Source organism: Ambystoma mexicanum, chromosome 14 (genome assembly GCF_040938575.1).
Source record: "Ambystoma mexicanum isolate Mex_15411 chromosome 14, UKY_AmexF1_1, whole genome shotgun sequence".
NCBI classification, from domain to species: Eukaryota; Metazoa; Chordata; class Amphibia; order Caudata; family Ambystomatidae; genus Ambystoma; species Ambystoma mexicanum.
Genome location: NC_090940.1, coordinates 601,066,109 through 601,086,182, shown reverse-complemented (window position 1 = coordinate 601,086,182; position 20,074 = coordinate 601,066,109). Strand labels below are relative to the sequence as shown.

The 20,074-nt window shown below is 44.8% G+C and overlaps 1 protein-coding gene across 1 annotated transcript in view; it reads right to left on the bottom strand.

Moving 5' to 3' along the window:
* The window catches only part of CCDC197 (coiled-coil domain containing 197), a 255,640-nt gene that overhangs the window by 10,910 nt on the left and 224,656 nt on the right, over window positions 1–20,074 (bottom strand). Inside the window, exon 8 of the mRNA XM_069637979.1 lies at window positions 4,751–4,867. Coding sequence (XP_069494080.1) covers window positions 4,751–4,867 — 117 coding nt within the window. The remainder of the gene's footprint in view (window positions 1–4,750; window positions 4,868–20,074) is intronic.

The following is a 20,074-nucleotide window of genomic DNA, read 5'->3' as shown; positions in this document are numbered from 1 at the left end:
GAAGCGCCACTGGTTTATCGAGGTTGGATTGATTGGTGTCCTGTACTTTGAAAAGGATGAAGTGATGGTCTGACCAGGCACAAGGGTGGTTGGCGAGGATATTGATATCACAATTAATATCAGTGATCCAGTCTAATAGTCTGCCTTTGTTATGGGTATGTTGGGAGACACGTTGTGAGAAACCTAGTTCTGCAATAGTGTTGATGACAGCCAATGCATTAGTGTCTTTGGGGTCTTTGGGGTCACGTAGTCCTAAATTGAAGTCTCCTATGGGGTATGACTTGTGAGCTTGGCTTAGAGTTGGCTGTAAGGAGTAGCGTAATATTTTCTTCAAAGGAGGATAGAGGACCTGGGGGTCTGTACAGAAGATGTACTGTTATGGTACGCGTGGGCGTTTTAGGTAGTTTAATTGTTAAGAGTTCTCCAGAAGGGAATGTTTGGATAGGGGCAAGCCTAAGGCCTAATGTGTTTTCGCGATGAAGGCAACACCTCCACCTTTTGTAGGCCTTCTATCCTGTTCTATCCTGTCTAATAATGGTGTAATTATCTGGGATGGCTAGTGAGAGCAGTGGTCCAGATATGGTTTGGAGCCACGTCTCAGTGATAGCTAAGAAGTCTAGTTCATTGATAGTTATAAGATCATTAATATCTAAGGCGTTGTCTGTTAGTGATTTGGCATTTATTAATCCCCCTTTGATAGAAGAGGTTGTGCTCTCTACGGCTTGTTTTTTTGCCTGGGTGTTCTTGGTTGGGTGAGCCATTTTGTCTAGTGGCTTGTTAGATCTATTAACAGGTTTCTTCTCTATTGTCAAGGTTTTGTTACAGGTTTTGAGAGACCTTTTGGTAAGTGAGTGGCTGTTTAAAGTGAATCTGTGCCTTAGTCTAAGATTTCTAATAGCAGTGGGACATGGTTGATTGGGTATGGGTCTAGTTGCATATAGTTATATCCATTGCTCAGGCGTGAGTAATTGAGCATTGTAACGTGTGCGTGTAAGGTTGAGTTTTGAGGTTTGGTAGTTGCTCTGTTTAGTTGCGGAAGGAAGGTGGCAGGTTTGACCTTGTTTGAGGGGGGTAGTCGAGTGGCCATGGATAAGGCGAAGCTATGTCGCTTTGAGGTGATAGTCTCATTAGAGTCTGAGTCAGTGTTGTTGCCAAAAATATAGTTGATACTGCCAGGCTTAGTAGAGTGTGTGTAGTGTATACGATAAGGTGCTGCATGACTAGGTTCAGGATGGTGAGGCGGGTAAGTTATCGGTTAATAATAGTGGAAAAGGTGGGTAAATAGTACTGTTAACAGTAATGTACTGATGATTGCGTTATTACAACGCTAATCAGAGGAGACAGGTGGTTGCTTTTGTAGTGAGAGCAAAATATTCTAAATATATTCAAAATATTCAAAATATTCTTCCCAATATTCGATACAGTCTCTTTGTTCAAAGAGGGGTACCAACCAGAGACCTCCGACTGAGTGCCCACGTCGCGCCGGACCACCCTATCTTTGGTGCCAATGTGTTCACAAAAGACCTGTCTAATTATCTTCTTACTGTTGCCACAGCAACCTTGAGCTCAACACATTTTGGATGACTATCAGCTTCTTCCAACTCACTGGCTGTGCTGAACTCGTTGGCGGTTCCTTTGCCGCAGGAGTCCAGGACGGTACCACAATGGCAACCTCATCTCCCCTCCCTGGCTATCAGAGCAGGAGGGTGCCATGTACCGCTGCCATCCATCAAACCATAGGCCAGCTGCGATTCCCGGTCTTAAATTTCTTTCATCGGAGGTTTTGCGGGCCTGGGTCAAAAAGAAAAGGGCAAGGGCAACTCCCTCCTTGACATCCTTTTAAGTCTCGCAGCCTTTCTTCTCTGTTTCAACTGCCGTCCTGGAATGGCTGCTTCCTCGTGTGTTCGGCCTTGCTCTTAGTGTGCTCTTGTGCTCCGCCTTTTATCCCTATGGGGAAGGGAAAGGCCCGTCAGGTATGTATAGTTGTCGGTAATTGCCTGACTCTGCCTGACCCTTGTATTGGTACATGTCAGATAAACGGCTCTGGTATTAGTCCGTTGTCGTTCACGCTGTGCGAAAGTGGTCGTGTTAGAAAAAGAGGGTAGAGTTTCTATGTAGCCTACTGGGTAGGATGGGCAAAAGGTGTCATAAGCAAGGGGATACCGCGTCTCAACCTTCGGTGTCCCACCACCACTCCCCAAAGACCCCACCATCCAGGTGATCCTCCCCCACTGATCCACCCCCAGGAACTGTATCCAATAGCGATGGCCGTGTCCTGGCCACCTGGATGACAGATCCCCGGGGACTTACTGGTGAGACACCTTCAGGTTTCTCACACTAGGTAACACAAACACACAAGCCAAGAGATCCATTTCTTATTATTAAACAGCAATCTGGCTTTCTCTATCTTGTAACATCCGCAAGCTTCGCAAGTAGGTCTATAACATGATTTAGAACATGTTTCCATGTATGACAGGATAATACCATGTCATATCTTCTTCAAGACCAGAAATAGCATATTCCACATCTTTATGTTCAACTGACGAATATTCCATCAATTAAGACCTGTAAACTCCCGACTGAATTACAATCTTTTCATAATCAATATCTGAAACCTTCAAAGTGTTTAAATAATTTTCTATAATAATTTTTTTCTAACATTCTTATGAGACACAACTTTGTTTTTCACCATTTAGATCAATCCCCGTCATTTCTTTTACTATACCTTCTACCAATTCTCTGAAACAGATAAACCCAAAAAGACAACATAATAGGTTGTGACCTATAGCATGGATTATACCAGGTTGGGAAAATGGTGCTGAAGGAACCATTAGCAGACTACAGTAGTTCAGCAGGAACTTGGACAGCTCCTGGTGTCAAGAACCGAGGCTTCCTCCCCCAACTCCTCACCTGATTCTTCTGGGAAGGATTCTTTAGGGTTGGCCTCTGGCTTCTTCTGATCCCTTCTCCTTGAGGGAGTCTTGTCCTTTGGAGTTCGGACCTTCTTATCGTGTAGGTAGGGTCTGGCCCCTCCGGAAGCCACCTTGGCAGAGATGTAACTCTGACCTCGGGGATCCCCAGAGGGCCAGTCCTAATTTTCAGGGAAAAAGCACGAATGCAGAAAAAACCCTGTTTCCGGATGGGCTCAGATGGGGGACAGTCGGTTCCTCTCAATCGACAAGGAAGGTGTTGTTTGCTCCACACAAAAAAGGAATGCTGGTTGAATAGATGTCTGATTCCACAATTGTCCAGACTGTAGGGAGTATAAATGGAAGAGAACCCCAGAAGTTCTCCAAATAGAATGCTGAGAAGAGTAAAGGATATAAGGTGAAAAGGCAACACCACGTGATAAGAGACCGAAGATGGATATAAATAGGATTAGGACAAAATGAATATCCTGAGCAGGTTATGAAAGGCTGACCGAAAGGAAATAGAAATGTATACGGATCTAGTCTAATAAAGCAAGAGCAAAAGTTTCCCAGGGTGTACTCTGAGCAACAGGGACCCAACAAGTGAAAGGCAAAGGCAGCGCCGATAGAAGTAAAAAATACCGGCACCCACAATTCAAAATAAAATATTAAAGGAAAGGCTGAGTAGCAAAAGGAACGGGAGCAAAGAAAGACAAACTAAGGGCAAAGGCACAGAACAGGCGCCGCCGAGACACCGGTAGTAGAAAGATAAAGAAGATAAGGCGGAGAGCAAAACAGAGCAAACAAACAAACGAGGCACGGGCAGGAAGGAGGAGGGTGACTAGGGTAGGATTCAAGGCGGTCAGTAAATTCGCTGTAGGCACGGAAGGATCCACAGAAGAAACTCCAACACACGAACCGAGCGTTGACAAACAGATACAATGCACCGGCTTGTGGGAGGAGCCAGCCTCTTAAAGGTACGGCGGCCATCTTGGGTGAGGACTGGAGCGCGCGCTGATCATAGCCTCCAGCGCTTCCACAATCTCCAGTTCCTGACACCTGGAGCCTATTTGTACTCTAAACAGTGGCGAGTCATTTTTATGATTCCATTTTCATTAACAAGAAAAGCCAGCTGTAAAGAATCCTCTCAACTACACACTCTCGGGCTATCTGGGGCTCGACTCCGTAGGGTTAAAAAATTGCCATACAGCGGCTGCACTGCCAAAGCTCCTGGGCCTGGTTTCTCACAATGAAAGTTAAGGAAAAGAAGATGAGGGACAAAACTGTTCTTTTCTGGTAGATGTCACTAAAACCCCATTTTTAGAATCACATCAGTTTCAAACATTTGGGGTTCGATTATTTGTTTGGTAATAGTCTGATGGGAAAATACAATCTGGGAAGTTTGCTGGTTGATTAATAATAATTAAAGGTTTGGTACCTACATTGACCTGTTTTGATTGGATTTTGATTTTATATTTTAATATTTTTATTCGAGCACATTTTTGACTGCGCATTCATAATATTATATTTATCCCACCTTTTAAAAATGATTTTACTCCTTTGCAGAACAGTCAGAGAAACTCAACCCCTACTGTTAGCCCACACCTTTAGTTACAAAGGGCACATGCCTTTTAAAAGTTCCTTAGCCATTTTCAAATTTTATGCCAATAGGCACTTGTTCGGCCACACCCTAAAATATTGTTTTGCGACTTTCTATGACCCCTTTTCGAATTCCTATGCACTTAAAATACTTTCTCCTGTACTCCCAATTTTAGGGACTCTGTTCAATAGAGATGAAATAATGATCATGGTTCCACTTTTACATTATCGCAGCCATTTACCTTAATCATGTCAAGTTTTGACATCAACGTTACTTCCTCCAAAGGACCATAGTGGTGCATGTAACACTGCTCGGCAAGGTTAGTGACAGCTAGAAACAGCTGGGCCAGCCCTACGCTCTGAAATAGAAATGGTTAAAACAGCAGGTCAGAACTGTCATGGTGAACAACTGCTACATAATACAGTGCTGAAGATAACCAGGACTGCGAGATGGTCAATGCCATGCATTATGGGCATGGAGGCGCTCCACAATGGTGTAACATGTGACTGCTAAATGCATACTTACCACTATGTTATAAAACTGTACAACATACCATGATATATTGCAAAACATGATTCACAGATTTGGGAAGACAGAAGGTGTGCACATATTGCTCCCAAGGCAGTCCCACTTATTTAAAATTTAAAAAGTGAATGTCAGTGCAGAAAAATTTAGTATGAAAGCCCCCGCCCTAAACATGAATGATAAAATACTGCAGGGACATGCACATTTCAGATATCACCATCTACCTTATTGGCCACACAGTGGGAGAGCCCACATGAATGCTGAGGTGCATTCTGTGATGTGTGTGTCCCATGCAAATGTAAGTTAACACCCTGACCCCATGTGTGTTCCAATTATGAGACACGTGTTGGGAATATCCTGAGGGAGACACAAAACATCCACCACTTTGTTATCTAGGTGGGAGTGAGCTGGCCCTGATGTTCACAAACCATGTGGCGTGCTGGAGGAAGGAGTCGGACAAAGCGCCTGCATGGTAAGACCACTTCATGATTAAACAAATAAGTAAACAGGCTTACCTCTCCCTATTCTAAAGGGTATTCCTTACCTAGCTAAAGAAAACTCAGGTGCTTGTCATCAGGGTGGTTGTCCAAATGAAAAGAAAGGTCCTGTCCGGTGTCCAAAACCACATAATTCTTGCCCTACCACTATATATTCAAACAACAAAGAACACCAGGATAATGATTCCCTTCTCCTATCCACCATGGGGCTTGTGTTTGAAAGTCTTAAGAGTTTGTGTTCCAAAAAGATACAGAACACAGGAGAATGACTCCCTCCTCCTGGTCCAATATGAAGTGTCTTTGATGATAATATCTTTGGCAACCTCTTCCCTGGTATCTGAATCAACAAAACTGGTTCACTTGACTCTTGAACAGTCCTTATTAAGCTTTGTACTTCTCTCTAGGTTTTCTCCAGAGTTAATTTCAGAGTTCCTGCTTCACTTTGTTTACGGTAACCACTAGTATTGTTGTGAGGGAGACTACTCCTGAGTCCTTAGTTACCTCTGCCAGAATCACTAAGACGAGGGAGATAACTCCTGGGGCTTTGGTAGGCTTTACACCAATTACCGAGAAAAGAGAGATTACCCCCAAGGCTTTGTTAGACTTTGCACCAATTACTGAGATGAGGGAGATCACTCCTGATGCTTTGATCTGCTTTACCCAAATTACTGAGATGAGGGAGATCACTCCTGATGCTTATATCAGCTTTGCAAGAATTAATGAGATGAGGGAGATCCCTCTGGATGCACTTCTCACTAACAGCGTCAATCTGGCACTTCACCAACCAATGTGACGAGGGGGATCACTGCTGATGCTTTCAGCAGCTTTACAACAATTACTGAGATGAGGGAGTTCCCTCTGGATGTTTTCATTATTCTCCCCCAAGTCCCTACCAGGTTTACTGTGGCTCCCGTTACCCCTTTCTTCCTGGGACCATGTGACCGGGCATCCCTGGGACGTTTGGGCCACTCTTCTACATGCGTCGTCCGGCGTGCTCTTTTCTCGCATCTCTCTACCCTGCTTCGGTTCTGAATGGCCTCCAATTCCCCAGTATCAGTGTTAAGGGACCAACCGGTCCACCTCGCTGAGGTCACACCATCGTTAGTCGGATCCTCTCTTCTGCATTGGCCGGCCCCCTCTTAGTTCCCAAGGCTTCCTCTAACCTTCCAGCCACGTCATCTTGAAAGAGGACATACTTCTCAGTCTCGCGTCTTAGTTGCCGGGTTTGAACTTCTCAGGCAGTTGCGTCTTCACACTGACTTCTATCTGGTTCCCCTGGTTCACTTTCAGGCAGTCCTTTGTCTGTTTTTATGGTCGGTAGCTGGGTCCTCCCCAGCGCAATGTTAAAGTCCCTTGTCTATAACGATGATGCACACTTCAGGCCTCCTCGGGGTCACCTCTTCTCAGTACTTTGGAAGTCACATGAAAGTAGTTTGTATAACTCCTGTAATCCTTGTCTTCACAGTTTATCCACAAGGCACTGAATTACATTTCATAGAAAGAAAAGAAGGAGTGTCACAATAACACACAGTGGCACTGTCCAAGGTTTTTCTTACAGATATTAGGTATTTTGGGGACTCGGGTAAGAGGGTTAGGGAGTCACCATCCCCATGAGGGAAGCCCCTTCCTTTGAGGTCCTCCCGCTTTATACCACCCCTAGGAGGAATATTGGGTAGTGACCTCACCTTCCTAGCCTCACAAGGATGGGTTCCTCAATGGGGAGAAGTGACGTGATCCCACGATTCGTCACATAGCCTTCCTCTAAAGGGATTGCCTCCCCGATATTCAGCTAAAGGAAATTTGGACAGGAAATCTACGTTCCCTTGTTCCTTCTCTTTTCTATACTCTATGGAAAACAATATGGTTGAAGATCTAGAAACCAACGCATAATGCAGGAATGTGTGTCATTTTTGCAACCCTAGCCAAATATAAGGTGAATGGTTGGTTATGAGTTGAAACTTTCAACCAGTAAGGTAATATTTCAAATAGGAAACGGCCCACTTAATAGCTAGGGCCTGCAATTCAATAGTAGCATAGTGGGTCTCCTAGGGAATGGTTTCCTGCTAATATACAGGACGGGGTGCTCTATTCCTTCATGTTCTTGTGAAAAAAACGCCCCTTACCTACCTTGGGTGCATCAGTCTCCAACTCCTTTTTAAAATGGGGAACTTTAAGGACAGGCTCACAGCAAATGTTTTAGCATATTGAAACTATCCTGGTCTTGTTTTTATCATTTTAATTTCTGTGGTTCTGCGCTTTTAAGTTTATCAGTGAGATTGGCAGTGATGGTGGAAAATCTCAGGATGAACCGTCGGTAATATCCAACAAGCCGAGGAATGCACTGAGTTCCCTTTTTAATTTTGAATGGGATGTTTCCTGAATGGCTCTAACCTTCTCCACTTGGGGCTGTACCAAACAGTTTCCTACCAAGAACCCCAGATACTTAATGGTGGACATTGCAAGATAGAATATCCTGGCATTTGCAGCGAGTCCCGCCTTCTTTACGGCCCTTGCTATCTTGTATAGATAAAAACAGTGTTCCTCCGAAGTTTGACTGTGGATTAAGATATCATCTAAGTACGCACCACAAAATTGAGAAAAGCGTTGCAATACTTTATCCATCATTCTTTGAAAAGTTGCTGGGGCCCTGTGGATACAAAAAGGGAGGACCTTAAATTAGAACAATCCTTGAGGAGTAGAGAAAGCCGTCTTTTGCTTGTCAGAGGGGTTCAAATGGACCTGCCAATAGCCCTTGGTTAGATCAATCGTGGAAATGTATCTAGCTGGTCCCAGTTTGTCAATTAGATCGTCAATCCTAGGGATAGGATAATAGTCAAACAGGGAGATGGTATTCAGCTTACAGAAATTAATACAAAACCTCCATGACCGATCAGGGTTTGCAACCAGGACTATTGGGGAGGGCCACAGACTTCCGGACATCCGCCTCCAACATATTCTCTCCTGGAGGATTATTTCCTTCCTGATGTGGTAGGATTTTAAATCTACCACTTTTTCAGGTGGAATTCAAATGTGGTGGGAAAACCCTTTTGCCCTCCCATGTTTTTCAAAAAACATCTGGAAACTGGGACATAAAATCCTTAAAGGGATGGTCTAGTAAACATTTTTATTTAAAAAATAGATAGGCAAGATAAAAAAAAAAATACTAGCATTCTCCGTTTTAAAACTTCCTATGTAAAATTTTGAGCTATTCAAGCTCAAAATTCGCAAAAGCAAGCACATGGGCGCATCCATTTTGTGAAATGGAGGCCCTCCTGTGCTGGCTTTTGCTTTTGCGGCACTAATGAAGGAAAAGCCAGCCAGCTGTAGTAAACAAAGGCTACCGCTGGGTGGCTTTCCCTTCATTAGTGCTGTAGGCGGAGGACGGGGACCGGAGACCAGAGCAGGAAAGCTGCAGCTGAATCTCGGTAAGTGCTATTTTTTTTTTTTTTTTTAAATAAGCACTAGCTGCGTTTTTTTTTCTAAGTTTTCCGGGCTGGAGGAGCCCAGAAAACTTAGAAATAAAACCGCAGCTTTAAAAACATTGTATTTATGTTTGCGGTCGCTTTTGAAGCGACCACAAACATAAATACAAAGTTATTGTGTTGGAAAACGCTGCAGTTTTTCTTTCCAAGTTTCTCAGACTCCTCCGGCTCGGAGGAGCCTGAGAAACTCGGAAAGAAAAACCGCAGCGTTTTCCAACACAACCGCGTTGTTTCTGCCTGAATCTGCTGTCCCATTTGGGGCTCTCGGGCTCCCCACGGGGAGCCCGGGAGCCCCAAATGGTAAAGCAGATTTAGGCAGACAACGCAGCATTTAGCATTTCCCATTTGGGTCTCTCGGGCTCCCCACGGGGAGCCCGAGAGCCCCAAATGGGAAAGCAGATTTAGGCAGACAACGCAGCATTTGGCATTTCCCATTTGGGTCTCTCGGGCTCCCCACAAGGAGCCAGAGAGCCCCAAATGGGAAATCAGCTGTAGGTATAAACACTGGCTAACATGTAAACATAACCGCGTTGTGTTTCTGCCTGCTGTGGCTTTCACTTTGGGTCTCCGGTGCTCCCCTGGGCGCACCAGAGACCCAAAGTGATAGTCACAGCAGGCAGAAACACACGCGGTTGTGTTGGAAAACACTGCGGTTTTTCTTTCCAAGTTTCTCAGGCTCCTCCGAGCCGGAGGAGCCTGAGAAACTTGGAACGAAAAACCGCAGCGTTTTCCAACACAATAACGTTGTATTTATGTTTGTGGTCGCTTCAAAAGCGACCGCAAACATAAATACGTTTTTAAAGCTGCGGTTTTATTTCTAAGTTTTCCGGGCTCCTCCAGCCCGGAAAACGTAGAAAAAAAAACGCAGCTAGTGCTTATTTTTTTAAAAATAAATAAATAGCACTTACCGAGATTCAGCTGCAGCTTTCCTGCTCTGGTCTCCGGTCCCCGTCCTCCGCCTACAGCACTAATGAAGGGAAAGCCACCCAGCGGTAGCTTTTGTTTACTACAGCTGGCTGGCTTTTCCTTCATTAGTGCCGCAAAAGCAAAAGCCAGCACAGGAGGGCCTCCATTTCACAAAATGGATGCGCCCATGTGCTTGCTTTTGCGAATTTTGAGCTTGAATAGCTCAAAATTTTACATAGGAAGTTTTAAAACGGAGAATGCTAGTATTTTTTATGTTGCCTATCTATTTCTTAAATAAAAATGTTTACTAGACCATCCCTTTAATGTCTGCCTGTTGTTGTGATGTTAAATCAGGCGAGACTACAGTTAACTCACACTTTTCATCTATAAGTAATGTGCCCCTAGTTATGGAAGTGTTTTTATCATATTTACTATCTCTCCTCTCCTTTATTTAATTTTATTGTGCATTTGTAAGGCACAAGGCACACACATGACAGGGGAGGGAACATGGGATAAAGGCAATAGAATACAATAATGAACAGGTTAGAGGTGGTCCTACTAGGCCTTTTGAGCATTCGGATTGTGCAAGTGCAGAGAGAAAGAATGCACAGGGCAAGGGGGGGCCAATGCTAGGAAATTCTCCAGAGGGGGAAGCACCAGTGAGTAAGTTGCCAGGAACCGGTAAGTGTTTGGCAGAGGTCGCATAGTAAAGAGTGGTCATCTGCCGATACAATAAGTGCGGTACTGTGAGGGAACACAGGCCAGTGGGTGCCCAAGCGCAACTATTGGGAGCGTGAGGAGCTGAAGGCGATTGGGAGGAAGGTCAGGACCGAACAAATTACTCATGTTCTTTTGGAAGAATTATTCTTTATTTATTTAGAAGGTCAGGACCCAGAAGGACACATAAGGGCAAAGGCAATCAATCACAGCAACTGAGGGGATTAGAACAGGAGGAGTGAGGGAAGGGAGAAGGAGGAGGTGAAGAGGAAAGTCTTGAGGCACTTCTGGAATTTGAGGAAATCTGGCTCAAGGTGAAGAGGGAGGTGGAGGCTGTTCCAGAGGAGGGAGCCAGCCGAAGAAAGAGAGTGCTTGACACAAAGAGTTGGAGCCGGAGGAATGTAAATACCTGAGGGAGAGTATTTGGTGAGAGCAAGTTGTAGATCGTGTGGTCCCTGGCCCCAGACAGCCTTATGGATGATGCACGGGGATTATAATTTGATCCTTGCAGCAACTGGGAGCCAGTGGAGAGATTTAAGGGCTGGAGAGATACGGTCCTTGGGCTTGAGGCCAAGGATAAGTCTCACAGCCCTATTCTGAATAAGCTGGAGGGGGCGGAGAGAGGAAGAGGGTAGATTAAGGAAGAGGCTGTTGAAATAGTCCAGCCTAGAGAGTACCATGTCTCTAGAGACATTGAACCTCTGCGGAAAGGAAGGATGCCTCTGAGGAGGTTGAGTTGTAAGTGGGCCTTCTTGGCAAGGTCCATGATGTGAGGGAGAAAAGAAAGAGGGGTCAAAGAGGACCCTGAGGTTTCTAGCTTCGGATGAAGGAGAGGGGGGAGCCCATAGAGAGTGGCCAGAGAGAAGGGAGGGAAGTGGGAGCAGGAATCTAGTTAGGAAGGATCTCAGTCTTGCTGACACTGAGGCAGAGATCATTATAGGCAGACCAGGACTGGATAGCAGAAAGCCAGTCAGGAATGGTAGAGGAAGTAGCAACAGGGTCAGAGGGAGGTTTGAAGAAGAGTTGGGTGTCAGCTGCCTAGCACTGGAAGTAGGGGGAGAAAGTGGAAATGAGGCGAGCAAGTGGAGCGAGATAGACGTTAAAGAGCCAGGGTTAGAGGTTGGAACCCTGGGGAAGCCAGAGGTAGAAATAGAGGTGGGAGAGGAGGAAGAGCCCAAGATAACCAGGGAGGGACAGTCGGCAAGGAAGGAGTTCAGCCAGTCCAGTGCCCGCTCTGAGATACCAAGGGTATCATGGAGCCGTTTTATGAAGATGGAATGGTTGACCGTATCAAATGCAGTGGAGAGATCGAGTAGCATGAGAATGGTGGAAGAGTTAAAGTCCTGAGATGCAAGCAGTTCTTCAGGAGTGTTCAGAAGAGCAGTTTCTGTGCCTCTGGATGCTCAGAATCCAGATTGATAGTCGTGTAGGCAACCAACCAGCTCAGTATGCTGAATCAGTTGTGCGAGGTCCAATTTCTCCAGGATTTTCACAAGGAATGAGATTGATGTGCTAGATTTGTGTTTTTAATTTCCAATCATGCTGGGAGATGACATAATTACAAGGCATTTTTCTTTCCAATACTTCATATGGCCCAAACCATTTCAAAAGCATTTTCTTGTCAGAGGTTGGTAATAAAACTAGGACTTTTTGTCCCACAGAAAAGGAGTGATTAACAGATTTTTTATCATAATGTGCTTTTTGTTTTTCTTGCATCTGTCCCTGATGTTTCGGAACTATTTCATGGACGATAGTCATATGTTCCTTGAGACGCTGAGCAGTCTGTTGCATAGGGAGAACTGCCTCCCTCAGTCCTCCCTAGTCTTACAGACCATATCTAAAATGTCTCTTGGCTCTTGTCCAAACAAAGGATCAAAAAGGGGAGAACCATAAAGAGGCCTGGCAGCACTTTCTTTTAGTGAGCAACGCCCAGGGGATCATAATGTCCCAGTTACGCCTGTCTGCCTCCACCAGCTTTTAAAAAATATTCTTGAGGATTTGGTTAAACATTTCTACCAGGCTGCCATGTGTGGATGATATACAGAAGTATGCAAGGTCTTAATGTGCAAAACCTCTTATTTCAGCCATTAGTTTTGACATGAAGGTACTACCTTCACCCGTTAGAATTTCTTGGGAAACCCAACTCTAGACAAAAAAGGGATCAGATGTTTTATGATCTGTTGTTATTTCTAAGGTGAAAAGCTTCCAGATATCAAGTCGCATAATTGAGTACAACTAGGACATATTTGTTCCCTAACTTCGAGGGCTCAAGGGGACCTATTATGTCCATCCCGATTCGTGAAAATGGTACCTCAATATTTGGTAATGGGTGTAAAGGGCCAGGAGGGACCATAGTGGGACTAGTCTTCTGGCTGAGGGCACACGTGACTACAAATTTCTTCACATAAGCATGGACTCCTGCCCAGTAACACATCGGGATAACCTGCTCATAGTCTCTGCAACCCCTAGATGTCCCGCAGTAAGATGAGAGTGGGCCATTTCCAAAACGACTCTCCTATGGCTGCTGGGAATTACCAACTGAGTCTCGGTTATTCCCTTAGGGGTCACATCTCCTCGGTACAGGAGCCTGCGCTTTAAAAAAAGAAGGGACCTCCTTGTGCCCTACCTTCAACCTCTGGGATGACTCTCAGGAAAGCTTCTACCAAGACCGGGCCATTATGTTGGGCAAAATCAAGGTCTGGCATAAGCTCCATCTCTTCAGATGTAGGTTTGAATTTTTCTGTACTCACTAGGTCAGCTTCCCCAAAACCTTTATCACCTCTTGTTGTAAGATCATGTTCTTTAACTTCTACTGGTAAGGGACAGCATGCACTCTCTAGTACCCCTGAGCAATCTTCTCCCCACCTTAATATGTCAGGCATGTTTCCCATGATTATGCAATAGGACCTTGATGTCATCGCGGTAATCTGAATCTACCACTCCGGCCATGACATCCAGGCCATATATGCATGCTAGTCCAGACTTAGAAATGTGGCAAATATAGGTTCCTTCAGCCAGGCACAGTATCAGGCCAGTATGAACGAGTTCTCGCTCACCAACTGCAATAGTGATCTCCCTACTACTGCAAAGGTCGAATCCAATAGATTCTGGTGTCGCAACTGTAGGATCTGAGGTATTAGCATTAAGTTTACTAAATTTAAGGGTCCCCCATTTTTTATCAGTCAGGCCTAATCCAACCCCTAACACTATGAGGCGTGCTGGAGGATGGAGTCGGATAAAGGGGTCGCATGGTAAGAACACTTCTTTATTAAACAAATAAGTAATACGGCCTTACTCTCCTAGTCTAAAGGGTATTCCTTACCTAACTAATGTGAGGAGACAGGAATGAGACACAGACACAGAGGACTGGGGTTGGAAAAAGCCTCACTATCCCTAATCTATGAGGAGGTTCCCTACCTCAACCAAAACTACTTGGTTTGTCCTTTGTCAAGATGTCCAAAGCAAAAAGATGTCCTGTGTCTGAAATGCTATCCTGGCCCTCACTCTAAAAACGAACTCTAAAGGTTGGAAGGATATTGTCTCTGATTCTCAAAGTGCATAAATGTTCAAATCCAACACAAAAGTATAATTCCAACCAAAAGATCCAAAGTGGACAACATTCACAGTTCCAGGGAATGGCTCCCTTCCCCAGATACCTTTTCTCCAAAATGAAAAGTTCAAACAAAGAATAACCAAGTTTTTTGTACCGCAAGATGATACCTCCCTCCTCCTGGTAGGTTCACTGTTCCTGAGGAAATGGCTCCCTTCCCCCAGGTTTCTCTTCATATTCATGACAGTTCAAAATCCTAAGGGCATATATCTTCCTTGGGATTCTCGTTCGCTGTAGTTTATCAGACACACTTGACTTTGCCTGGAATACTCTCCTGCCTGGTCTTGGTTGCAGTCGCTTTGACTTTCTTGCAAACACTTGGCTTTGCCTAGTATACTCTCCTGCCAGGACATGTATGTAGTTTCTTTCAAACGCTTGCTTTGCCTGGTATACTCTCCTGCCAGGACATGTATGCAGTTTCTTTTAAACACTTGGCTTTGCCTGGTATACCCTCCTGAAAGGACTTGTATGCAGTTTCTTTTAACAACGTGTGTTTGGTACTACTTATATAATCATTCAGCTAGCTTTCCAAAAACCTGGTATATTTTCCTACCAGGTTTCAACACATAATTTCTCTCTCTGGTTTTCTCTTCTTGGTCTCCCCCAAGTTCGTACTGAGGGTCCCAGACCCCAGTCTCACGGACTAGGACACTGCTTCGGCCTGCCAACCCTTACCCTGGGCTCACCGGTTCTCGTCTTGTGCTTTTGCAGCGTTCCTGACTCCAAGTCGGATGTTTTCCGGCTTTCCTGTCTCTCTCTGCCCTTGTCGGTACCTCCAGTAGATGTTCAGGCTTGGGTCGGCTTTCCAGCCCTCTGCAGCAGCAGGCGTTGAGGCTTCGGTCAGCTTTCCAGCCTATGCAGTGGTCAGGAAGCATGACTTGCTTCCTCGTGCTTTGTTCCAGTCTCTGCAGAGCCTACCCTAGCACGTTGCTCACCAGAATGCTCTCTCGCTCTGTGTAGCTGCTTGAACTTCACATTGCCACTGGTACCTCGCTCTGTCCTGAGCTGAAGAATGCCATGCTTCTCTTCCCGGCCTGGTTTTAAACCATGTTGGGACAAACTAATTTCCTCAGTGACTAGACTGCTGATAGTGGCTCTCATTAGGAGTAATCATCATTGCTCCTCTCCTCTTCATCATCTCAGGTGTCATACTGTTCCTGTGTGATATTGGAGAAGCTGATGTTAGATCACATTGGGAGTATTCCTCACTGCTCCCTGACTCTTCCTCATTTCAGTTGTTGATAAAATATTCTTTAGGTGATATTGGGGGAGGGTTGAAGTAGACTTAGCAAGTGGTTGAGGGAGAGTGTTAGAATATGCCATCAGGGTATTAGAAGGGAGAGAGCATCCCTAAAAGGGAATGGGGGGGGGCATGTGACCTCCTCTGACAATGTCGTGTCATCCCCCCAAGGGTTGCCTTCCCCATGTGGTCCTCCCTCATCTAGTCTCCCCCAGGGTCAGAATCAGGAATTGGAGGCCGTCTCCTGGCCACATGACCAGCGGCTACCTAAGGGAAAGGAGTGATGATGTCATCAGATTCATCACACTAAGGAAAACTCAGGTGCTCGTCGTCAGGCTGGTTGACCAAATTAAAAAAAGTCCTGTCCTCTTTCCAAAACTACCTAACTCTAGCCCTACCACTATATAGTCAAACAACAAAAAGAACACCAGGATAATGATTGCCTTCTCCTGGTCACGGTCACCCACCTTGGGGTTTGTGCAGTGGTCGAAGTGTACGAAAATAAGTAGTGGAACTATGTTCCCTGCTGGCCTGCACCCACTCCCGTAAACCCCATCACCACGTCCCCTCCCACACACAATACACACCCCAAACACTTGCACCTGCAGTTTAAGGGCACGTCCAGTGCAGTGCACTGAAAGTGCAAGTTTCAACTTCTTCCAACACATTTATTTTAAAACGAAACCATTCCGGAACGGTTTCTTTTTAAAGTAAAAGTATAGGAGCTGTAAAAGGTCATTTGAAAAAGTAGAGGAGCACCGCTCCCGACCGCTCCCGCTCACTTCGACCACTGGGTTTGTGTTTAAAAGTATTAATTAAGAATTTGTGCTCCAAAAAGATACAGAACACAGGAGAATGACTGCCTCCTCCTGGTCCAATAGTTAAGCGTCTTTGATAATGTCTTTGGTAACCTCTGTCTTAGTATCTGAATCAACAAAACTGTTTTGGAAAACTAGAAGGACTACCGTCCCCTGGTTCACTTGACTCTTGATGTCAATATTTCTTAACAGTTTTATACCCTGATGTCCTCTCTGGTGGTGTAATACTGTATTTCTGTGAAGTGCCTGTCAGAATTAAAATAAAGGTTTAAAAAATATATATATTTCTAACAATTCCTATTCATTTTATTGATTGTACATTTGTATGGCGCCTATACACAAGTTAATGGTAGGTTAATTCTGGTTGTTCGCGCTAGCCTCTGTAGTAATTATGATTACATTGATCGTATAGTTTGTCAACACAAAGCTTGATTTATTGTTGTGCACTTGACAGAATGGTTCAGCCAACACATGTTTCAGCACTGGGTCTTTCTCAAGGCTGATGGATCAACAATGATCAAGTGGAATCAATCAGACCAATGTATTTAACAATAACATCTGCGTGTATAGAAATTATCAATACATACCATGGTCAAGGTCATAGATGGGGGGGGAAAAAGAAAAGCAGACAGAGACACAGGGAAAAAAACACAAATAAAATATTGACAGCCAGCATGGTTCGGCTGTTGACATTTTCTTGAAATCTGAAATGTGCTTTAACTCCTATAGGTTAGTGCCATAAGTGATAAGTAACATTCACATTTATAATATCGTTTATATTGTTTATCGCTGTAACTTATGCCGCTTCGGCGTGTATTGTTTCTGTATGATGCGTCCAGCACTGTAACCACAGCTGGACCTCATACCCCTGTATGTAACCAAGCTTTGCAATCCTCATGATGCTTCTGCGCCTTGCTACCTCTGTGTTAGGTGCGCAATATAAGTAAATAAAATACAAAATAGAAAATACAAATACAAAATACACATTTGGGTGAAGGGTGGAATGTACAAAGCACCCAAAATCCCCATTCTAGTCTATTTACCAATTTACTGTGAAAAATTCTGATTGCTATAACATACGCACATTGTGTTTGTAGTGCCATGCTAGACAATGCTGTTCATAAATGTGATCAAGGTGTTGGGATATTAGAACGGGCATCATGAACATGTTTGGTTCATGAACAGATGAAGAGGGCATTGCTCCGAGTATAGTGAGGTGTCTGGATATCATGACTCGGACTCACCAATAGTAGCGTCTTAGGTGGACCGGTGGATTGCATTGTAAAAGGACGAAAAGGTGTAAGTGACCCATAGGATAATAATAATGATATGCCATCATAGTGTGAGTCCGAGCCTACTTGCTACTCGCGCCGATGGTCGTGGATACTGTTCAGGTTGGACTGATATGTGTTTAAGGGGAATTGCACTCCTTATTAGGAAGCTGTAGAGATGAACAGAGTGGCCTTGTTAGAGGATGGATTTGAGGGTATTTCACATCCAATCAGTAAATAGACTAGAATGGGGATTTTGGGTGTTTCATACATTCCACCCTTCACCCAAATGTGAATGTTACTGATCACTTATTGGCACCAACCTACAGGAGTTAACGCACATTTGAGATTCCAAGAAAATGTCAACAGCCGAACCATGCTGGCTGTCATTTTTTAATGTATGTTTTTTTCTCTCTGTCTGCTTTTCTTTTTCTCCCCATCTATGACCTTGACTTTGGTATGTATTGATAATTTCTATACATGCAAATGTTATTGTAAAATACATTGGTCTGATTTATTCCACTTGATCATGGTCGAACTATCAGCCTTGAGAAAGACCCAGTGGCGAAACACGTGTTGGCTGAACCATTCTCTCAAGTGTACAACAAACCAAGGTTTGTGTTGACAAACTATACAATGAATGTAATCATAATTACTACCGAGGCTAGCATGAACTACCAGAACCAAACTGCCAGTATCTAGTATTTTTCTGAGGTTGAGCGTAGAACCTCAAGGTTCTCGTTTCGCTGCATGCCCAAATACCTGCTAGGACTAGAGTGCACTGAGAGTTGGTTTTACTCACTCACTTTTTTTGCCTATACACAAGTATTTCAAGGCGCCACAAGACAAAAAAAGTGTGGGGAACAGAGGAGTAATAACAATTAATGGTCCTACTAAGCCTTGTGACATTCGGACCATGCAAGTGCAGTGACAATAAGTGCAGGGGGACGGGGCAGGACCGGGCGGATGGACTGGGATAAGGGTAATGGGGAAGGGAGAAGTGCAGGTGGGATGGGGCCCAGGGGCAATTGCTGACGGGGGGGGCCATCAGGGCAGGTGCCAGGGTAAACGGGGGTAAAGGGTCAGCTGGTGGGAGTTGGGGGAACCGGAATAAGGCTGGCCAGGCAAGGGTGCCCAAGGGCAAGTGCTGGTTAGGGATGCTGTGGAGGACTGGACGAGGAGGGCAGCCAGGCATCTGTAAGACACATAATAGGCCAGGCACCAGTCACAGTGGCAGGGGATATTAGCAAGGAAGGGGGAGTTGGAGCTAGAGGACTGGAGAACTCTAGCTGGGGGGTATTTATGGAAAGAAAGTTGTATGTAGTGAGGTCTCAGGCCCCAGAAAGCCTCGTGGATGATGCAGAGGCTCTTGAATTTGATCCTTGCAGCCACAGGGAACCAGGGGAGAGATTTCAGGGCTGGAGAGATGCGGTCCCTGGGCTTGAGGCCAAGGATAAGTCTTGCAGCCCTTTTCTGGATTAGATGAAGAGGGCGTAGGGAGGAGAGAGGCAGATTGAGGAAAAGGCTGTTACAGTAGTCAATCCTAGAGAGAACCAGAGCTCTGGAGACATTGAGCTTCTGGGAAAGGTAAGGAAAGGTAGAATGCCTACGAGGAGGTGGAGCAGAAAGTGGGACTTCTTGTCAAGACCTGATAAGTGAGGGGAGAAGGAGAGAGAGGAGTTCAAGATGACCCTAAGGGTTTTAGCCTCACAGGAGGGTGAGGGAAGGGGGCCCAAAGAGGGCAGCCAGACAGTGGGGGGGGAAAACAGAGAGCAGGCATCCCAATGAGAAGGATCTCGGTCTTACTAGCATTAAGGCAGACATCTTTAGCAGAACACCATGCCTGGATAGCAGTCAGGCAGTCAGGTATGAGAGAGGAAGAAGAGGGGGTAGAGGAGGGAGGCTTGAAGAAGAGCTGTGTGTCATCGGCGTAACAAGAGCGTGGATCGGGCACTGTAAGGACAATTGAATCCTTCAGGAAATCAAAAGGTAAACAGAATACCTATTACTCAACCAGCAAAAATAAATAGGAAAACAGGAAACTTATCTGGTTTTGAAGAGAAGAAATTCAATAGAAAATTTAGGATTCTCTCCCGAGGAACCATGGTAATTAACCATGGGGAAAACACGTGTAGAGAGAGAGAGAAATGAAAGTAACTGAAGTGTAACAGTAACAATTAAACACAAAGATTGACACAATAGATTGGATCATTAGTGATTTTTGTGGAACAAATATATTACTCTACATTTTACAACTTTTTTAGTTGGCACACTGGATAAGGGACACCATAATTATAAATATTGCTTCAGGTATTGTAAGGGTACAATAGAGGTGTGCCAATGTGCTGACAACTATAGATAACAACTAACGACTCACCCAGAAAAGATAGCCTGACTTGACCAAACCTCTTGCGAAAAAGTCATCGGTTTAACAATGGAAGTGAGGAGAGAAGGTGGAGATCAAGTGGGCCAGAGGGGCAAGGTAGATGTTGAAGAGCC